Source organism: Papaver somniferum, chromosome 5, assembly GCF_003573695.1.
Source record: "Papaver somniferum cultivar HN1 chromosome 5, ASM357369v1, whole genome shotgun sequence".
NCBI lineage: Eukaryota > Viridiplantae > Streptophyta > Magnoliopsida > Ranunculales > Papaveraceae > Papaver > Papaver somniferum.
The window spans coordinates 155,399,344-155,421,074 of NC_039362.1; the positions used below are offsets into that span (position 1 = coordinate 155,399,344).

General features: G+C 38.5%; 2 protein-coding genes across 3 annotated transcripts; one reads left to right on the forward strand and one right to left on the reverse strand.

The window, feature by feature from the left end:
* Positions 1-8,815: 8,815 nt before the first annotated feature.
* LOC113283297 (probable LRR receptor-like serine/threonine-protein kinase At5g63710) lies at positions 8,816-15,353 on the reverse strand. Of its 2 annotated transcripts, XR_003327425.1 has the most exons (12): positions 15,164-15,353; positions 14,041-14,232; positions 13,175-13,307; positions 12,959-13,030; positions 12,653-12,796; positions 12,410-12,475; positions 11,781-11,851; positions 11,546-11,692; positions 10,875-11,216; positions 10,243-10,637; positions 9,610-9,778; positions 9,124-9,263 (listed from the first exon to the last, which is right to left on the reverse strand). XR_003327425.1 is itself a non-coding variant. In XM_026532504.1 (11 exons), the coding sequence occupies exons 1-11, from the start codon at positions 15,177-15,179 to the stop codon at positions 8,949-8,951; spliced, it is 1,893 nt and encodes a 630-aa protein (XP_026388289.1). In that variant the 5' UTR covers positions 15,180-15,350; the 3' UTR covers positions 8,816-8,948. The 2 variants fall into 2 exon arrangements, 1 of the variants encoding a protein (XP_026388289.1); XM_026532504.1 differs by lacking the exon at positions 9,610-9,778 and having other exon boundaries at positions 8,816-9,263; positions 15,164-15,350.
* A 3,056-nt stretch (positions 15,354-18,409) lies between these two features.
* LOC113279909 lies at positions 18,410-19,168 on the forward strand. The gene is made up of 2 exons (XM_026528552.1): positions 18,410-18,725; positions 18,789-19,168. Exons 1-2 carry the CDS (start codon positions 18,410-18,412, stop codon positions 19,166-19,168), a joined length of 696 nt encoding a protein of 231 aa, XP_026384337.1.
* Positions 19,169-21,731: the final 2,563 nt, after the last annotated feature.

Consider the following 21,731-nt stretch of genomic DNA (forward strand, 5'->3'; position numbering starts at 1 on the left):
AAAATGTGGGCCAAAATAATTTTGAACAGAAAAATATATGACGTGGGTATGGATTGGAGTATCTAAATTTAGATACTCTCATCCAAACTCAAACTGCCAACTCATGCTAATTTTTTGCGATCCAACCACCATTGGAGAGAGTTTTTTATGCTAGAGTATCTAAAATCCTATGTGGCAACAATTTTTTTTAGAGATCCAAACTCCATTGGAGATGCTCTTAGTATTCTTCCACTTAAGAAATTAAAAAACTTTTTTATAAAATTGTAAAGTTGAGTTGTCACGATATGTCCAAAACCAATGTCTAAATGCATATTCATCGTTAAATGTATACTATATTTGTGCCCTTGCTAGTGCCGGGTATATTTTATCTTTTAATTTGGTGTGTGCGGGGCTTTTCCCCGCCCCGTGGCGATGTGTTTTTTATTTGGTGCCCGTAGGGCTTCGTCCCGTCCCATGACGATGTACTTTTGATTCGGTGTGCACGTGGCTTCGCCCCGCCCCGTGGCAATGCATGATTTGGTGTGTGCGAGGTTTCGCACCGCCCCGTGGAGATTTTTTTTTATTTTGTGTGGCGGAGCAAATATATTAAATAGTTTGAAAATATGTGCACATTTTATTTATTTATTTTCCTTTTAACTTGGTGTGCACGGGTCTTGGCCCACCTCGTAGAAATGCATTTTTGATTTGGTGAGCGTGGGGCTTCGACCCTCCCCGTGGAGATGTATTTTCTATTTGGTGTGGTGGGCCAATACATTAAATAGGTGGAGGATATATTCAAATTTTACTTATTTTTTCTTTTATTTTCGCAGAAAATATGAGGATTTTTTCCCCTATATATGTTGCCAAGTGCCCTCACCTAAATATTGTCACTTTATAAATTCCAAATTGAATTTGGTTTCTTTTTTTTAATTTTTTTCTTATTCTTTTTAAACCAACCATACGTTGCCAAGTGTCCTCACCAAAACGCTCATTTCACAAAACTCAAAAAAGGTTTATTTCGGCCAATAAGAAGCGAGGGTTTCCTTACCATTCAACGTGGAAGCTTTATTTGTCTAGGGCCTCTAGGCCTTTAAGTCTTTAAATCATAGTCAGGATTTACCGACTACTAGTATGCATAAAGCCAAAAGGATAACCATGGAGTTTTGTACTTGAAGAGTAACCAGATGCAATATACCGTTGTTATTCGTTTTCCCCATATGATAAACCGATTGATAGTCATCACGAAATTGATCAAATCTTCCTTCATGTTCCAAACCAGAAAAACCCATGACTTGTTTTAGGTTTTTCACGGGCGGAACATTAAATTTTTGAAATATTAGAGGGACTAAAGAGCAAATTAAATGAAATATAAACATACCAAAAATAATAATAATAAAAATAAAAATTTATTTTTTTATCTGATGTATACATATTTAAGATGTTACATCCAAGGGTTACAAGGTGAGTACTTACAAAAGCTATCACGAGGGTGACCTCGTCACATCAGGACTCATAAATCATACTCCCACACAGAAGTGTTTCTCCAGTGAGCACCTATTGGTATACCAAGATAAGTAAAAGGCAATTTCTCTGTCTTACACCCAAGCTCTTTTGACAAAATATCAATAACATTTTATGCTCCTATACTTATGATAATACTTTTATTTAAGTTGAGTTTTAAACCAGTGATGACCTCAAAAACAGCCAAGATAATTAAAAGCCTTCTCACTTCTTCCAATGTAGCATCTATGAAAATTAGAGTGTCATCTGCAAACTGGAGATGAGAGATTATTATTCCATTTTCCATTACCTGAAAACCAGACAATTGCCCTTTAGCAACATCATCATTAATCAATTTTGATAACACCTTCACCACTAATAAGAATAAGTAAGGAGATACAGAATCTCCTTGTCTTAACCCCTTACTAGGTCTAAATTTTTCTGTAGAACTGCCATTTACCAAGACAGATAAGTAAGAAGAAGTCACACACCATCTAATCCAAGAGATCCACTTAGCGCCAAACTTATGCTTGCTCAAAATTGTGAATAAAGACTGCCAACTGATATTGTCAAAAGCTTTCTCCATATCAATCTTACAAAGAATTCCTAGTTTTCTTGCCTTCAACCTACTATTCACACATTCATTTGCAATAAGCACACCATCAAGAATTTGTTTTCCATGAATAAAAGCTCCTTGGAAGTCAAAAATAATGTCTGGCATCACCTTCTTCAACCTCTCAGCAAGTAATTTTGAAAGAATTTTATACACACTACCAATAAGACTCAGAGGTCTATAGTCCTTAGGAGTACATGAGTCTTCTTTCTTGGGGATTAGAGTAATAAAAGAACAATTAAATCTCCAATCAATAGACCCGTACCTGTGAAAATCCTTGTTCATTAAGACTTCTTTTAAGGTCTATTCCTATGCACATGCCAAAAAATGATATTTGGCATATATGCACCCACTATGGGTATGCCAAACTGCCAAACTCGTATGCCTATATGTCAGGCCTGGCATATAGGCATACACGACAGATTTTCCATCGAGCGATAGAGATTCCATCACTCGATGGTCTTTTCGTCGCTCGTTGGTCAGTCAATCGCCAGCGCTAGTCAAGCTGCCGCTCGCTTGTATGATTATCGCTGATTAATTCATCATCCAACGACTACAGTTTTTCATCTCTATAAATATATAATTTCAAACTCATTTTAACTCACACCATAATTTCTAAATCTCTATAGAATTTTCCAATTTCTCAATCTTTTTCAAATCTAAAACTATCTATATTTTCTTGTGAAATGGATTCACAATCTCAAAGTCAAGGCAAAGCTAAAAAAAACCCAAGTCTGTGGTGCAAAATACACCTTGGCAGAAGATGAATGTATTTGTCATAATTATGTTTTTTTACCCAAGATTGTATCAACGGTGGACAACAACATGGTAACACCATGTAGGATAACATATTTAAGAATTATGAAGAACAAACCATGAACATCAATGGTCGTGATGCGAAAGTATTGTCAGAACACTTCATTGTAATCAACAAGGAAGTGGCCGCTTATGTTGCATTAATAATGAACCGATTGCGAAAGGATTGTCCTCATAATCAAGTTCTTACAACCTCTTACGATACCTTTCTTGTTGTAATCTGAACCGATTCATAATAATATTCCTCTATTCATTGGATCTCCATATTGATGATTATGAAATCTAAAATTGAAAATATAGAAAAGGAAATTGGTGAAATATTTGTAGAATTATGGGTGAGTTATCTGGAGAAGTAAAAAGGCGTATATATATGAACCATTGGGGGGAACATAGCCGTTGCAAAATAACTACTGGTCGATAATCATAATATCTCCAGCGGTATTATTTAAATCGCTCGAGAGAAAGAACATCTCCAGCGTTACAAACTATATCGCTGGCGATATTATGAATATCGCCTTATAGAAACTCAGTCGCTTATTGGTTTTCCCATAGTGGCGCAAATGGTTTGCCATGCCACCTGGTATGCCAAACACCATTTTTTTGGCATGTGCATACGAATAGGCCTAAGGTATTCCAACAACTTTTAAAAAATTCCGTCTGGACCTGGAGATTTGTAACTCTTTTCTAGAAATGAAGTGTTTAAAAGGTATAGTAACTCTTTTCCAGAAATGAAGAGAGTATTTGATTTGATTTGCTTATCAGGGAACTTCGAACAGGGCAGAGCAGGACCCATCTCAGCCACAACCCCAGAAGAAGCAGAAGCTCTAGGGCTCTTACAAGCAGCAGTTTGGGCAGTGGAGGAAGGAATAGCAGATTTCAGTGTTGAAGGTGACTGTAAGAACATCTTTGATTACCTGAATGGGAAACCATCTCAAATCACTTGGCAAAATCAGAAGATTATGGATGAAGTAAAAAGAGAATTTAATCTTTGTCAAAACTTTTTGGGTTTTTTTTATGTTCCTAGATTGACAAACAATGTTGCCGATATTCTTGCTAAAGAGGCTAAACAATTTCGTACTCTTGTTAACTGGAGGAATGTACCTCCGTCTTGTATTGTGCAAGCCTTAGAAGTAGATAAATATAATGTTAGGGTTGAGTCCCTTTGTCCAACATTAGATGACTCTACTATTAATGATGTAAGGGTTACTAACTCTAACTCCCTAAATTAGTTGGTTGGAATGCATTTTAATTTACACAAAAAAGAAAAGGTTATCAATTTTTTTTTATTGAAGAGTCGGACTAGATTATCTGCCTCGCTCTTTCTTGGTCTATGTTTTTAATTCATTTCTCTGTTTTTGTTGGTTATGTGCATCATCCCACAATCTGTTGTGGGTGACAGTATGTAGTGATGATGTTAGCTACAAGCTACACGAGTCTGGCAGACTCTTGTAAAGAAAACAACCTTTCTTTTTTTTGCACCAGTTACACAAATGCAAAGACTTAGGAAGCACATGTTGCGATAAATGTACAGGAATATTAAAAGGTTGTATACATAAGATGTTGGTTAAACTTCAACATTAAGCCTAAGATAATCTCTAACAAGTTGGTTAGGATAAGAAAAGGCAATTGATGTAATCCTAAGGGAATTAGAAGTCATCTAGTTCTAAGAAAAGGAAAGACATGTAATAAGGTAATAGGACTAGGAAAAGGAATTCATAGTTCTATATATATGCTCATCAAAGTTGTGGTTGATCATATGAGCAAGATTAGAGTTTGTGTTTAGTTTTGAGAGATTTTCTAAACATCAATAAAGAGAGTTGTCTTTATATAAGCTAAGTTTCATCTTGCAGTTGCCATTAATTGGTATCAGAGCTAGTCTACACCGAGCCATGGGAGACGAGAGCACCATCATACATGCAAAACAGTTCACGCCACCATCAATACAAGTTCCAATCCTCAACGCCACAAACTACACAGTATGGGCCATGAGAATGAAGGTACTGATGAAAATCTACAAAGTTTGGGAAACAATTGAACCTGGTACATTGGACCCAGAAAAAAACAATGTTGCCATTGGATTACTCTTTCAAGCAATACCAGAATGTCTTGTTCTACAAGTTGGTGAATAGAAAACTTCAAAGAAAATTTGGGATGCAATAAAGGCACGTAATCTCGGAGCTGATCGAGTTAAAGAAGCCCTTCTGCAAACCTTAATGTCTGAATTTGAAAGAGTGAAGATGAAAGACATTGATACTATTGATAGCTTTGCAGGAAAGCTATCAGAGATAGCCTCAAAAGCTGCGTCACTTGGACAATCCATTGATGAAGATAAACTGGTAAAGAAGTTTCTCAATAGTTTACCAAGATCCAAGTATATTCATATCATAGCTTCTCTCGAACAAGTCTTAGATTTAAATAAGACTAGCTATGAAGATATAATTGGAAGATTAAAAGCATATGAAGAGAGAATCCTTGATGAAGAAAACAATGGAGAAACTCAAGGAAAACTCTTGTACACAAACTCTTACCAACAAAACTCTGCGACAAGAGGAAGAGGTGGTAGAGTAAACAGAGGCCGAGGAAGGGGAGGAAGGTTTAACTCACAAGATAGAACAACAAGTCAGAATGATCAAAACCAAGGGAAAGAAAAGAAGGATAGATTAAACATTATTTATTACAGATGTGATAAACCAGGACACTTCTCCTCTGTATGCCCTGAAAGAATATAAAAGATGGAAGAAGCAAACAAGAATGAAACAAGGGAAGCAGATACATCTCTTTTCATGCACAAAGTTGTATTCTTAAACGAAGGGAAACTAATACCAAAGAACTACGAATCAAAGGATGGAGAAGAAGGAATCTGGTATTTAGATAATGGAGCCAGCAATCACATGACTGGTAAGAGACACTACTTTTCTGAACTCAATGAGAAAATCAAAGGACAAGTGAAGTTTGGGGATGGATCTTCTGTAGAAATTGAAGGGAAAGGATCAATTCTATTTCAGAGCAAGACCGGAGAACAGAAGCTTGTCACAAACATCTACTTCATCCCAAACTTACAAAGCAACATTTTAAGTTTAGGACAATCTACAGAAGTTGGATGTGATGTTAGAATGCGACAAGATTATCTAACAGTTCATGACCCAAGTGGAAGACTTTTAGTTAGAGTCTCACGCTCACAGAATAGACTCTACAAGATAAGTCTCATGATTGGAAAGCCATTGTGTCTGAATATGAGACTGGAAGATCAGACATGGAAGTGGCACGCAAGGTTAGGACACATAAGTTTCAGAACCTTAAAAACTGTGTCTCAGAACAAGATGGTTCGAGGGCTACCATAACATTTCAAAAGGCAACTCACAACACCATATACACCACAACAGAACGGAGTGTTGGAGAGGAGAAACAGGACTCTAATGGAGATGGCAAGAAGTTCTTTAAAGTCTATGCAGGTACCTAATTATCTATGGGGAGAAGCTGTATGACACTCCACATACCTAATAAACAGGATACCTACGAAAGCTCTGAAAGACATGACTCCATATGAAAGTTTGCGAAAGAGAAAACCAAACATAGATCATCTAAGAGTGTTTGGTTGCAAAGCATACACAAAAGTTGATTCTGCAACTCTTAAGAAACTGGATGATCGATCTCAGACTCTTGTGCATCTAGGAATTGATCCTGGATCCAAAGATTACAGATTATTCAATCCAACAACGAAAAGAGTAATAATGAGTCGAGATGTGGTATTCGATGAAAAAGCAAACTGGAACTGGAAAGAAACTAATGATGGACCAAGTAGGGATCCAGGAATGTTTCACATGAGATAGGGTCAAGTAATTGATGAAGGCGAAGGACCCATAATCATCAATACCAATGGAAACAATGATGTTAATCAAGAAGAAGAAGAGAATAATGAAAACACTGAGAATAACGAAGAAGTAGAAGAAGAAGAAGAAGAAGAAGAAGAAGAAGAGGAGATCGATGAAATAACTCAACCCATTCCACTACGAAAATCAACAAGACAGATACAAAAGCCACAGTATTTGGAGGATTATGTTCTTCAAGCTGCAAAAGAATGTGAGATTATGCTACTTTCTGTTAATGATGAACCAAGGAATTTTCATGAAGCAAAGGTCTCGACTAAATGGACACAAGCATGTAGAGAAGAAATTATTTCAATCAACAGAAACAAGACTTGGTTTCTAGTTGATAAGCCAGGTGGGGTAAAAGTGATTGGCCTCAAGTGGATCTTCAAGGTTAAAAGAAATGCTGATGGAACTATTAACAAATATAAGGCAAGACTTGTAGCTAAAGGATACGTTCAAGAATCAGGCATAGACTTTGATGAAGTTTTCGCACCAGTTGCTAGACTAGAGACAATTCGTCTCTTAATAGCAGAAGCTGCATCAAACTCTTGGGAAATACATCATTTAGACGTAAAGACGGCATTCTTGCATGGCGAACTAAGTGAAGATGTGTATGTTGAACAACCAGAAGGTTTCGAAGTAAAGGGACAAGAACATAGAGTTTACAAGTTGTCAAAAGCTCTCTATGGTCTAAGACAAGCCCCTCGAGCCTGGAATACAAAGTTAGATCAAATCTTAAAGGTAATGAGATTCATAAAGTGTTCTAAAGAAACTTCTGTATACAGAAAAGAAGAAAAGGGGACACTACTAGTAATTGCAGTCTATGTAGATGATCTATTTGTGACTGGCAATTCTCTCAAGGTGATCAATGAGTTCAAGAGAGAAATGTCATCAAAGTTTGAGATGTCAGACCTCGGAAAACTCACTTATTACCTTGGCATAGAAGTCCATCAAGGAGTAGATGGGATTCAGATTAAACAAGAAGCTTATGCAAGGAGAATTCTGAAAGAAGCAGGACTTGAAACTTGTAATCCAACTAAGATACCAATGGAGTTTGGACTTAAAGTTTCAAAGGCACAAGAAGAAGCAGAGATTGATTCAACGAGTTATAGAAGAAATGTTGGATGCCTTAGATACTTATTACACACAAGACCAGATTTGGCTTTCTTTGTGGGAGTAGCAAGCCGTTATATGTAGAGTCCACACAAGTCTCATGGTGATGTAATAAAGTAGATATTGAGATATCTAAGAGGAACAATCAGCTGTGGATTGAAGTATGGTCGAGGAGGATCAAAAGGAATTGCTGGGTATAGTGACAGCAGTCATAATATTGACCAAGATGATGGAAAATGTACAACTGGTCATATATTTTATCTAGGTGAAGCACCTATTACATGGTGCTCACAGAAGCAAGACACAGTAGCTCTGTCATCATGCGAAGCTGAGTTCATGGCCGCAACAGAAGCAACTAAACAATCAATATGGCTTCAAGAACTGTTGGGTGAAATCAAAGGAAGAGAACCTTAAAAAGTTCTCATCAAGATTGATAATAAGTCTGCAATTGCACTCACTAAAAATCCAGTGTTTCATGGGAAGACGAAACACATTCACAAAAGGTATCATTTCATACGTGAATGTATCGAGAAGGAGATCATCAACGTTGAACACATACCAGGAACTGAGCAGAAAGCAGATATATTGACAAAGGCATTAGCTCGGATCAAGTTTGAAGAAATGAGACAACTGATTGGAGTACAAGATATGTCACGGGTAAGGTTGAAGCTTAACGGGGAGAATGTTGGTTAAACTTCAACATTAAGCCTAAGATAATCTCTAACAAGTTGGTTAGGATAAGAAAAGGCAATTGATGTAATCCTAAGGGAATTAGAAGTCATCTAATTCTAAGAAAAGGAAAGACATGTAATAAGGTAATAGGACTAGGAAAAGGAATTCATAGTTCTATATATATATTCTCACCAAAGTTGTGGTTGATCATATGAACAAGATTAGAGCTTGTGTTTAGTTTTGAGAGATTTTCTAAACATCAATAAAGAGAGTTGTCTTTATATAAGCTAAGTTTCATCTTGCAATTGCCATTATAAGAAACATGTAAAATTTTCTCATTCCCTCGGTTGAAGAAAAAACCTGAAATTATTGAGCATCTCAGGTTTTTATCTTGCTTTGGACAGCTGTATGGCTTCTTGATCTTGTGTTGAATCTTCATTCCAGATAAACTGATGGGACATGACTGAATACTCCTGACTTCGTACCACTTCAAGCTGCTCCCACTCTGCCCATCTCACACTTAGCCCAACTCCTTGCAACATACCCACCACTTCGGCCATCTTCGGACGGTCCTCTGGTGAGCTTTGAGTGCACAGTAGTGCAACCTGAATGATTGTCTCCACTTCTTTTGGATCATAATTTTGCTTCAAGTTGCCATCGACAATATCCTGAAGCCTCTTCTCTCTCAGTAACTTCTTGATCTATCAGCGAGAAACACGCATCACAATTACTAAATATCGCTTTAACATAACATAATAGTCGAAAGTTCTTTCATATTCATTCATTCATAAAGTTACATAAAAAATCTTGTAGCTAGGATGGATGTTAATGAGATCACATACACACATATTTAAGCATCTAACTAAGCACTATAATTCCTGCTGGTGAGAGTTTTCTACAGAAAAACCAAATGAATTGTGAGAGGCAGGCTTCAGATAACACCTGCTGGCACACCTATGGTGTTATGCTGTGAAGATGGACAAGGAACAGGGTGAAACATTTCGTGATGTTAGCTAATAGCAAAGGCTTGTCAGTAAATTGATCTACCTCAAGGTAACTCATCCCATTTTTACTGTTGGAATCCTTGGTCAATTCACCGTATCAGCGTATGTACCCTGAAAGGCTGAAACCTCAGTAGGAGTTTTGATTTTCAAGTTGTACGGCATCTTAGGGTTGTCCATGTCCTCGCTTATTGAATAAGCAAATTAGTAATGTCCTGTAACAATAAGAAGTTCGGTAGCTAATTATCCCTGTTCAAATTTGTTTGTGAATCTTAATCTTAATCACTGTTCAAATTAGCCAGGCACACAATGAGCACTTCTATGTTTCATGAGCTTATCAAATCTTGACCGCCTTCCGTGAAGATGACAAGTATATACAGGTGTCCCTAAGTGAAAGCAAAATAACCTGGCCCCACATATCAAACTTGTAAGGTCACAATTTCATTTATGCTGCAATAAGATGGGTTATGTGACAAATTTTTCGCTTCTATTTGTACGTATTCCATGAACCTATCACCTATTAATTAGAATCAAATAATGAAATTCATGAGTCGAGACAATATTCCAAACAACATCAACAAGTTTAATAGTAGATTTGAGAAGTGCAGATGGACACGATTGGTATGAAGTTTAGCAAGTTGTTATGAAAACTGAAGAAGGCTGGGTTAAGAATACATACATGATCAAGCAGCAGAACATCGTCCTCCTCTTCAAGCCTTGAGAAATCTATGGCACGCTGGCCAGTACAAAGCTCTAAAAGTGTTATGCCATACCCAAAGACATCTGTTTTTTCTGATGATCGACCAGTGGAAAGGTATTCAGGAGCAATATGCCCCATAGTTCCACGCACTTGGGTTGTAACATGAGTCAATTTTGTATCAACGAGTTTTGCGAGCCCAAAATCTCCAAGAACCGGTTCGAAAGTATCATCTAGAAGTATGTTGGCGGACTTCAAATCACGGTGTATTATCTTAGGATTGCAATGTTCATGAAGATATTCCAAGCCGTGGGCCGTACCAAAAGCAACATGTTTTCTTGTGGGCCAGTCCAGACCCTTCTCACCAGGTTTCAAATCTGCCGAATAGAACCCAAAGGATAAAGTGAACAAAAGGTAAATATGCATCTTATATACAAGAATGCAACTAGTACAATGAAATGAAAAGGAACTATGGACAGTTGAATCAACACATAAATTGTGGCGCAGAAAGTTAGATACCATAAAACTGGAAGAGTACATGTTAGGACACTCCCATCTGGACAGCAGAAGCTTAGCTAACTCAATATATACATATAGAAAGAGAAAGACGGTACCTCGTAAGCGATAAGCTACACTAAGATTTTCCATAAATGGGTAAACAAGAATTCTCTCCGAGGAGGTGGTACAGAACCCAATCAATTGCAGAAGATTCCGGTGAACGGCTACACTTATCAGCTCAACTTCCCTATGGAATGCAGCCTCTCCACCAGGGTTATGATAGTCACTCAGTCGTTTAACAGCAACTTTTCTATGGTCCATGAGAACCCCCTTGTACACTTTTCCAAATCCTCCTTGACCAATCACGTTAGTCTCACTAAAATTGTCTGTCGCGATTTTCAGCTCGCGCCATGAAAACTTTCTCAATTGCCCAAAGAAAATTTTGCATTCCTCTTCGCCTGTGACAAGAATTGGATAATACTTAGTTTGAAAGGAAGGATGTCATGTACAAAGTAAATCAGCCATCAGCCCACAACCATGCTCTCAATGCCATCACTAAATGTTACAACGTGACATGACGACAAAACATTATCAAATGACAAAACAGTGGGGTCGGTTTTTTCAGACTGACCAATAATTATGCAGGATGATCTAAAAAGTGAGTAGAACATCTCCACAAAATATTTTCTCTGATGATTTTCAGCAGAGCCCCACATGTCCACAACATTGGCTTACACGGTCCTTAGGAGTATAGTAATATAATACAAGAAAGAAAAAAAGAAATTACCAGCCACGTCAACAAAGACGTCATTTCTTTCATGTGCTAGACGTTGACGTCGTAGAAACACAAAGAGAGCTCCGATACTCAAAAGTAGCAGTGCAGTACCCCCTGCAGTGCCAACAACAACACCAAGCTTTGATTTGCTAACGGAACCTGGCAACATAAAGATCGAAATAGTTGTTAAATCTTAACATGGAGAGAAAAAGAGATGAATATCAGACTGCAAGGAGTGAAAAAAGACCTGGCAAATTGGAGCTTGAGACACATGGCTGCTGCAAGGTAGAGCCGCAATCAAGACGATTTCCTGTAAAACTGACAGCAGACGTCTGGTATTCAGTTTAAGGCACTGGAAAGGTAAGAGTAAACAGCTCGCTAGAAGCATAAATCCGAGAATATATTCACAAGATATTATGTTTCAGAACAAGAAACTAGAGTATCACCCACTCAATACAAATCATTAGTCAGTTTTCAGTTCCCCCCGAAATAAACTGGCTCTTCAAGGTAAAGCTATTACTAATCTTATAACGACTTGTCATACTGTGCCTTTGGTCTCTCTTTATCTGGCGTGAAGGCCCGTACATATCAGATATCCCAACAACGACTTGCATGTATATCCTAGAGTCGAGGTTGAGTATAACACAAAAAGATCATATACAAAGAAATTCCCCATCAGCTAGCATTAGCAGTAGTGCTGTCAATGTCACTCTAGCTTAACGCACATGGTTGGCCACAACATTGGCATCTCTCAAAAGTGAATAAGAAAGGAAACAACATGACCCAATAGACATTAAGATAGTATATCCTCATGGCCACATATTAAAAGTAAATAACTACACCCTCATTGAAACTAAACAAAACAAAGAGAATTACTTGAATGTAGAAACTGAAAACAGTTCAGGTGGAACCCTCCCAATCAAACTGTTGGATGAAAGATCCCTGTAATAAACATAAAATGATGGACATATATGTAAGAGCAGAAATAACCATCTCGTGGAAACATGAGAGGGAGCGAAAAGTTTATCAATGAGAAGTTTGGTTAAGTTAAATGGCATAAAATTTGAAATGGATGACCATATTAGCATTAGCACTAGGAAAGAGAACCAGCAGGCTTACAAATGCTTTAGCTTAGAAAGTTTCCCCCAAGAAGCTGGTATAGGCCCAGTTAAGTTATTGCTCGCCAGGTTCAGGATTTCTAGACTCTGCATACTGCCAAGGTAATCAGGTAATACTCCAGACAGTTGATTATTTTCTAATTCCCTGCATGCAATAGAATATCCATATAAATGAACGAACGCCATTTTACAAAGAATAACACGAAACATGGTTTTCTAAATAGGTCTTTTGGAAATATTTTATATATGTGATATAAGTGCAACCCAATTATGTAAGGAAAGCGACCACATCAAAAAGAACACTTACAAGCTAACCAGATACTTTAACTTAGTGATGGAAGGTGAAAGAGTTCCCAAAAATCCATTTGATGCCAAACTCCTGCAAACAAGAATTCAAAAACTAAATTTAAGGACTTTTAACCAAGTACAGGGAGGTAGGAAGTGTAAAATTTTAATTTACTTAATAAGATCATTGAAATGCTTGTTTAACCATAGATACAAGAGTAAGAGGAAGCACACTTACAGGGATACGACATTTCCATTCCTACAAGTAACATGAGACCAGCTAAAGCATGGGCTTACAAAGAAATCATTCCAGTCATTAATTTTTTTATTCGAATCATTTAGACTTCTTAAAAGCTCAACCAAGGCTTCCCCTGAAAAAACAAAACAAACTTAAAATTACTAAGCACCCACCACTCTAGCAGGAGTCAGCAACAAGAAACTCCAGTATGTGGTGGCGTGTATCTAAGACAATCTGAATCTTATCATGTGAGCTTTACTGGAATGAACTTGCATCACAACTCATCTGAATTTGATTTTTTTAGACCAACTTTTACCAGTACATCATGCACATTCAGGAAACACCGTTCCGTACATGCACGTTTTATCCTCGAATATTAATTAGACACCAAAGTGGTGATTAGAATCAAACAGTAATTTGGATACACACCCAGACACGATAAGACCAGGGGATTTAGATGCGCTTGTGATGAGAATATATATGTGTATAACCACATTCCCACCAAGCTGAAGCATATATAACTTAATTACAGTTCTGACAAATTTTCAACAAACGTCAGCAAGAAGTTGAAACTACTGTTGTGTGACTGAAGGTAATTATCACGCTTCTAGGACTTTGTGCCAACAGAAAGAAAATATGAAGCAGGCACATGGCAGATTAGATTATAGGGTCTCAGGACTGTTTTGTCACAACATTACAACTTGTCCAATGAAACATTTGACGAGAATACAATTGTAAACTTTTATCGTACCGCATCAAAACAGTTAAGAGTAAATCTACATTTACCAGCCAACCCAACATTGTCCATGTCCTAGGTAATTTCATCACAATATCCAAAAGTAACAAAATAAAAGAATTTAGTGTACCTTCGACATCAGGTCTAACAGATGAGTCACAGAAGCTAAACAGATTCAAGAGAACTAGACACAGGTTCATTGACCGCAAATAGATCTTCCAACTGAAAAGCAACCTTGTTGCCACTCCACTCCCACTTCCACGTTTTAGGACAAGACCACCCAAGGGCACCACAGCCCCACATTTTCCTGTTTTTGAGATTTCTATGAAATAGAAGAAATGGATTGAACCAGTCAATTCTATGCAGTTAAACTTCACTCAACAAATGGTAGATGAAGGAAAGAACTGAGGTGAAAATTTCGAGTAGTAGTAAAAACAGGCATGTAGGTCATTGTTGAACTGGTATAATAACTCTGCAGGGGATAAAATGCATCAGACAGTGTAAAGCTTCAAGTAGGAACGCTAAACGGAGCAATTTTGCTATCGACTAAGTAACCTTTAACATGGCTCCAAATATCTAATTACACTCCTTACTAATATATTCTAACAATTTCCCTACCATTTCACATAGTATTATACAAAAAGAAAACAAGAAGTTTCCAATTTAAGTTTCATCTGTGTTTTTGCTGCATTTGATAGATATCATTAACTGTATCATCTCCCAAGGCCTGAAGTGTTTTAGAGTTCAACACACACCTTTCACAAATCTTATAAAAAAAGGATTTCTGTATTCTTTAACTTCAAAATTAGAAATTCAACTACTAATGATTTCCTCTTGAAATATGCTACAGTTAAATAATATCATTATGACCTCATATTCGTAGGGCATCCCTAAATGATGGCTATCAAAATCGAAAGCAGAAAACGATGAATACAGGTATAAACCTAAGTTTCCAAGTAACACACACCCACTCAAGTAAACTGATCAGAAACTTCATTACTGCAATACTCATGTAAAATTATAAATATTGGATAAAAAAGGAACCCCTTTTTAAACTACCAAAAATGTATTTTTATCCAAGAAATTAAATTATACAGTACTGCTGCAAATTTAATTTTGTCAATCCTACAAAAATACTTATTTTGTTTACTATTTGAACTCCAATTAAGTACAGATATGAGATCACAAGTTACAGTTAAAAAAAAGCACAAAAAAGAAAGAAAGTTGATGAGTGAAAAAGGCAAACAGCATACCTGATTGTGAAGCCATGGAATGACTGACACAGTTGCAGCAAAGATGGAGTTAAGAAGGAAGAGATAGGAGTAAGAAATGATACAGAAAAGCACCAAATGCTGATGCTGAGCATCATGATTGGTTGTGCCCCACATTCCCATCACTGAAGAAAGAAGAAGAAGGAAGGAAAGTAGAGGGAGATTTTTGCTACTTGTCTCTAGAAGAATGAGAATCCCACTACACCATTATTCTTATTATTTTAATTTTTTTCATTTTCAAGGTTCGAGCATGGATGAGGATGACATAGACATTCTTTGACTACAAGTGATTCCCAGACATATTATACTGATTTTGTTGAAAATTAAAGTGCTTTTTGAACGACTACTATGGGGCTCCCTTTTTTGGACCCAAAGGGAGAGCAACCCCTTTTGTATATAGCTTGTTTTCCTTTCATGTTGTAACAACGAGGATCCACTCACACTTCTATTTTCACATTATTTCACATTTTGGACGTCCTTTTTCTAAAAAGTCCTACATGATAGGTGATTTGAAATTAATATTTTGGGATATGTTTTTCCTTTATAGCTCTACGTTCCTACTAAAAATGAGCACATTTCGAAACTTATAGCACCAACATCTACTACTTTGAAAATTAATCGTCGAAAATTTACGGAGTTTCAACCGTTAAAATTAAGATGGATGGATTGAGAGGTTTGGTATCCATAATTTACTCATTTTTGGGAGGTATGTAGAGTTTTGCAAGAATAATATATCCCTAAAATATTAGCTTCAAATCCCCTATCGTTTAGGATTTTTTAGGAAAAAAGGCGCCCAAAATATAAGATAGTGTGAAAATATATAGAAGTGTGAGTGCATTCTCTCTCTGTTATAATATATAGTATAAATTATGATTATATAAGTAGAGTTGGCTTAGCGGGTGGTTTGATTCTTAAGTGGAAGAAGCATGGAATTACTTTTGAAATAGCTAATGCTGATAACATAATATATGCTTTGATCAAAATACATCTTAATTCTCATGAGGTTCTTATGTCTTTCATGTATGGTTATACTTACCTTAATCCTGATAAACATCAATCGAATTTCATCCATGAGCTTAGTCGCGATATAAACCAACCTTAACATGTATCAGGTGATCTGAATTTTCATATTGGCACTAATTCTAATAGTATAGATAGTTGGGTTAGGGAGAAGGTAGGAGATTCTAGTTTAGTTGACGCTGACTATAAAAGAAAATATTTTACTTGGTCTAATAATAGATATGGCACTGAAATTAAAAAGGCTAGGATTGTTTTGTTCAACGCAACCTAGAACACTCATGTTTCAGCTCAATTTGCTTATGACCATTTTCCTGTCATGTTATTGACTGATCCTATTCCTAAACATCTGTGGGAGACTTTTTAAAATTTTCGGTACTCGGATTAATCAAGAAACCTTTAATGACCAAATGGACCTAGCTTGAAATATTAATATTCTTGGTAGTCCTGCTTTTCGATTTCAACGAAAACTTAAGTTTACTAGAATCACTCTCTCTCAGTGGAATATAATGGAATTTGGAGACATCTAAGAAAACATAAATAAGCTCCAGGCTGAGCTGAAACATGTTCAAGTTTTGCCCGACTCAAGAGATCTGTTTGTACCATATTACATTTACACCAAGAAATGGGCTTACTTAGGCCTAAAATGCTCTTCTTGTTAGCTAAGTATGGTTCAATGGGCCTCAGCATTCTTCCTTTATAAGCCAAGTATGGCTAACTAGGCCTCACAAACACCCTACATAAGACCCCATGTGCATAGGTTCGAATCATGCAAATAAGAAGAACCATCATCACGCCACGTTAGCACATGGAGTGCCACCTCAGCACGACAGTTCAGTAAAAGTTCAACCCAGTTTGCCATGTCAGCAAGGAGCTGACGTGTCAACATGCCACGTCATCAAAGTGTCGACATGGCATAGTGCCATGTCAGCAAAGTATTGCGCCACTGAATTGCTGATGTGCCGATACACCACGTCAGCAAGTGTCACGTCACCAAAGTGCTGACCTGTCAACATGTCACGTCATCAGAGTGCTGACGTGTCATCGTGGCACGTCAGCAAGGTACCTGGTCAGCCAGTAAAGGAATGTAGCCCGCTTGCCACATCATCAATCTGCCACGTCACTACCACTGACCAACCAATGACTGCCACGTCATCACTAGAGTGCCACGTCGTCTGTGCAGAAAATTCCGTTGCATATTTCAATGTCGGTGACAAAACCCGACGGCCATATCCGGCCGGCCAGTTGGTTCTGTTACAGTGCATCACGACGTAACTTAATTCCATAGTTATGTTTCAGTGGATCGTGGCACAACTTAATCCCATAGCCCTGATTCAGCGCATCACGGTGTAATTTAATTCCATAACCCTTGGATTTATCTGCCCCTCTGAGTTATACGTGGGATGTTTTCACCCCAACTGAGCCAAGCAAGGCAACTCAGCTGAGTCGGCTCGCTAGACGAGCCAAGCCATGGCTCACTGGATTTTTCCACCCCTTTCTGATTTGCCTTGTGGATATTCATGCCCCACTGTGGGATTATGCACACCTCTCTCTTTGGGCTTGGCATGTGAACACCTAATTGTTTGGGCCAACCCTTTGCATTATTTGGCTTGGTTAATTCCATAACCATAGAGGAAGTTTTAGGAGGCATGCAAGGGCCAGTCAATACAAATCATGACAGGAGGCATGCAAGGGCCAGTCAATACAATTCATGACAGGAGACATGCAAGGGCCAGCTATGCAATTTATCACAAGGAGGCATGCAAGGAAATTATTACAGAGAGGCATGCAGAGGAATAATTACAATTTATACTCATTACAGAATTAGGTTGTGGGCCTAATTCGCACCATATAAATACAGGGGTTCACATCCCCAAAAGGTATGCAATCTTCCCCACTAAATAATCTGTGAAAACCTAAGCTAACTTAAGCATCGAAGGGTTTTTTGCAGGTACCCCCTACATTGTTCAATTGGAGAAAAAACAGCGGATCAATTCTCAACAAATCACCATTAAATTCGTGTTTGAGGTAGAAGAATATTTTACCATACAAAAATTGGCGCCGACCAAGGGTTTCGAGAAAAGATAACCGTGTTTTACCAAATCGAGTTATGGCAGTAGTCAAACAGACTGTACGAAGGGTCGATTCTGTTAACATTCTCAACAGCGCAGAAGACGCGAAGCTGAAAGGCACGAGATCGAGGTTCAGCGAATGATAGATGCTGGAAAGCTACAAGAGTACGTGAAAAAGGATTTCGGGAAAGGTCCTGAAAAGTTTGGCACATCACATGTGATTAACGTCAGTCACGCCAGGATCCATTCGATGACCAGGCGGACATCGGAAAATGAGACCAGGAGAAAGCTCAGGCAGTTAAAAGAATGGTACTTGACTAATCATATTGATTTTGTCAGTGGAAATGGAGTAGAAATTAGGGAGCTTGGATGCACAAAGATCGATTTCTCTGAAGCAGACATGATAGGTGTATATGCTCTTCACAATGATGCTATCGTTATAACTGCTTGGATTGGCATGTTTCACGTACACCGGATTCTAGTGGATACATGAAGCTCAGTAAGCGTGTTGTTTTCAGGAGCCTATTCCTCTATGAATCTCCCATACGACTTGATCGAAGAGGATGGAAATCCAATTATCGGTTTCAGTGGCGAAGTTACAAAGGCGATTGCAAAAGTGAAGATACCTATAACAGTGGCTGACAAGTCCTTTTTAGCCAATTTCTTGTTGCTTGACTGTAGATCTCCCTACAATGTGATTGTAGGACGAGAATGGATGCATGAGATCGGTGCAGTCACATCCTCATATCATCAATGTCTGAAGTTTATTACCCTTGAAGGAGTCGTGAAAGTTAGAAGCGACCAGATGGCCTCCCACAAGTGTCACGAGAGTGTTATGGATGAGTACAAGAAGTCAGAAGTTAGCGGGAACCAAATCCTACGAGTTGAACAGAAATAACAATTACAGAATCCTCTCCCTCTAGAATCATATATGGGAGAGGACGCAGCTGAGCCTCTAACAATTGAGAAACTGATCGAGGTCCAGATTGGAGATGAGAAGCACAAAACAACGTTCGTAGGAGCAGATCTTCCTGCACACGAACGTGATGGTTTGATTACATTGCTAAGGGAAAACGCAGACGTTTTCGCATGGAGTTTTGCTGAGATGCCTGGAATAGATCCGAATGTAGCCTGCCACAGGATAAATGTCGATGAGAAGTTCCATCAAGTTCGTCAGAAAATCAGGAATATGGCGCAAAGCAAAAAAGATGGAGTTACTGCAGAAGTCAAAAATCTGTTGGAAGCAGGCTTTATTCGTCCAGTGAAATATCCTCGCTGGCTATCTAATGTTGTACCCATTCCAAAGAAGAATGGTAAAATTCGTGTATGTATCGATTTTACTGATTAGAATAAATCATGTCCGAGTGATCCATACCCGCTACCACGGATAAGAGATTTGGTGGATGCAACCTCAGGGTACGGAAGACTGTCATTCATGGACGGTTTTTCGGGATATAACCAAATACCTTTGTTCGAGGGAGATCAAGAGCATACTGCGTTTGTGACTGACAGAGGAGTTTACTGCTATACTGTAATGTCGTTCGGGCTAAAGAATGTAGGGGCGACCTATCAACATTTGATAGACCATATATTCAAGGATATGATTGGGAAGACGATGGAAGTATATATCGACGATATGGTAGTGAAATCTGAGCAAAAAGAGTCGCATTTTCTTGATCTGCAGAAGACGTTTGATATCTTGAGGAAATATCGTATGAAGCTCAATCCAGCAAAATGTTCATTCGGGCTATCCTCAGGAAAGTTCCCTGGATACTTAATGACGCACAGAGGAATCGAGGCGAATCTGGAGCAAATCAGAGCCATCAGAGATATGTCATCCCCAAGAACGAAGAAGGAGGTCCAGAAGCTAGCGGGACGATTAGCAGCCTTAAATCGTTTCATTTCACGCTCGTCGGATCGATTTAAACCATTTTTTGATGTTTTGAAGAAAACAGTAAATTTTGGTTGGACTGATGAGTGCGAAAAAGCTTTCAATTAGTTCAAACAGTATTTGTCAACTCCCTCAGTTTTGGTGAGCCCAAAAACTGGACAACCTATCGGAGTTTATCTGGATATAACGGAGAACGTTGTAAGTGCAGTGCTATTTGTTACAGATCCACATGAAAAGCCTGTTTACTTCGTCAGCAAATCTTTGATGGGGGCGGAAACACGGTACAAAAATATTGAAAAGATAGCACTTGCACTATTCCATGCAAATCGTCGCCTCAAGCCTTATTTCCAAGGGAGGAAGATCGTTGTCTACTTGGAATACCTGGATGATTCCAGCCGACTAGCCATATCGTCAAATTTTCTGGGGGCGTATGAAATCAAGTACGAAACCAGAAATGCATAGAAGGGACACGCCCTGGATGCACTGCTAGCATATTTTCCTGTGGGCGACATATAAACAGTTACCGAAGAGGAAGAAGAGTTGTTGAACAAACCCACAGAGTCAACCACTAGTCAGGGTGGGGGCGAGTCCACGATGGAGGTTGATATACCTGAGCCGTTGTGGACCGTATTTACTGATGGGTCATCAAATGTTGGTGGAGCTGGAGTTGGATATGTCATCCTTACTCCTGAAGGTTCGAGGATTGAGAAAGCGACCAGATTGGGCTTTCAAGCATCAAATAATGAAGCTGAATATGAAGCAGCAATTATCGGTTTAAAGGCTGTCAAACAGTTAGATGCGAGGAACGTGAAGCTGGTAACTGATTCCGTGCTAGTAGTTAACCAGTTTATGGGGACCTACATAGTCAAGGAAGAGATGATGGCCTTATACTTGGATCATATGAGAGATCTGGAAAATGCATTCGACCAATTCTCTATTGGGCACCGAATACAGTTGAAAAACAGGCACGCGGACGCTTTAACGTATCTTTCTTCCGTAGTCGCAACTGATACCACCCGTTTCGTTGTAGTGGATTTCCAAGAGTTACCTAGCATATCCGACAGCCACCTTGTTCTGGCTCTCGAACACGCTAGTGGGGGCGAGAGAGCAACTACATCAGCACAGGAAGATATTGACAGCAATATGGATGTTGACAGTCCAGTGATAGATGATTCAAGCAGTACTGCTGGAAACACTTTAGACTGGCGTCAACCTTATGTTCGGTATTTGACAACTAGTGAACTCCCAGAATATGAGCATCTCGCTTCAAAAGTGAAGAAGAATGCTTGGAGATATTCAATGATCGAGGGACAGCTGTACAAAAAAACTTTAGCTTTGGAGCCATTTTTGCGGTGCATATCATCCGAAGAAGGGCAACAAATATTGGCGGAGGCTCATGAAGGAATATGTAGAAACCATTCTGGAGGGCGCAGTTTCGCGCACAGGATACTTGCCCAGGGATACTTCTGGCCATACATGCAGAAAGATGCTAAAGAATACACGCAGAAATGCGTGCCATGCCAAGAGCACGCTCCAATTCTTAAAAGGCCCGCCAACGAATTGCATCCAG

Bases quoted from the DNA above. Each gene is read 5' to 3' on its own strand.
- LOC113283297 (XM_026532504.1), bottom strand. The intron at 12,797-12,958 runs GTAAGTGTTCTT...TATTGCATGCAG, and splicing joins TTAAAGTATCTGGTTAGCTT to GGAATTAGAAAATAATCAAC. The intron at 9,264-10,242 runs GTATGTATTCTT...TCTCGCTGATAG, and splicing joins ATGTTCTGCTGCTTGATCAT to ATCAAGAAGTTACTGAGAGA.
- LOC113279909 (XM_026528552.1), top strand. From the start codon at position 18,410: ATGATAGATGCTGGAAAGCTACAAGAGTACGTGAAAAAGGATTTCGGG. The intron at 18,726-18,788 runs GCATGTTTCACG...TGTTGTTTTCAG, and splicing joins CGTTATAACTGCTTGGATTG to GAGCCTATTCCTCTATGAAT.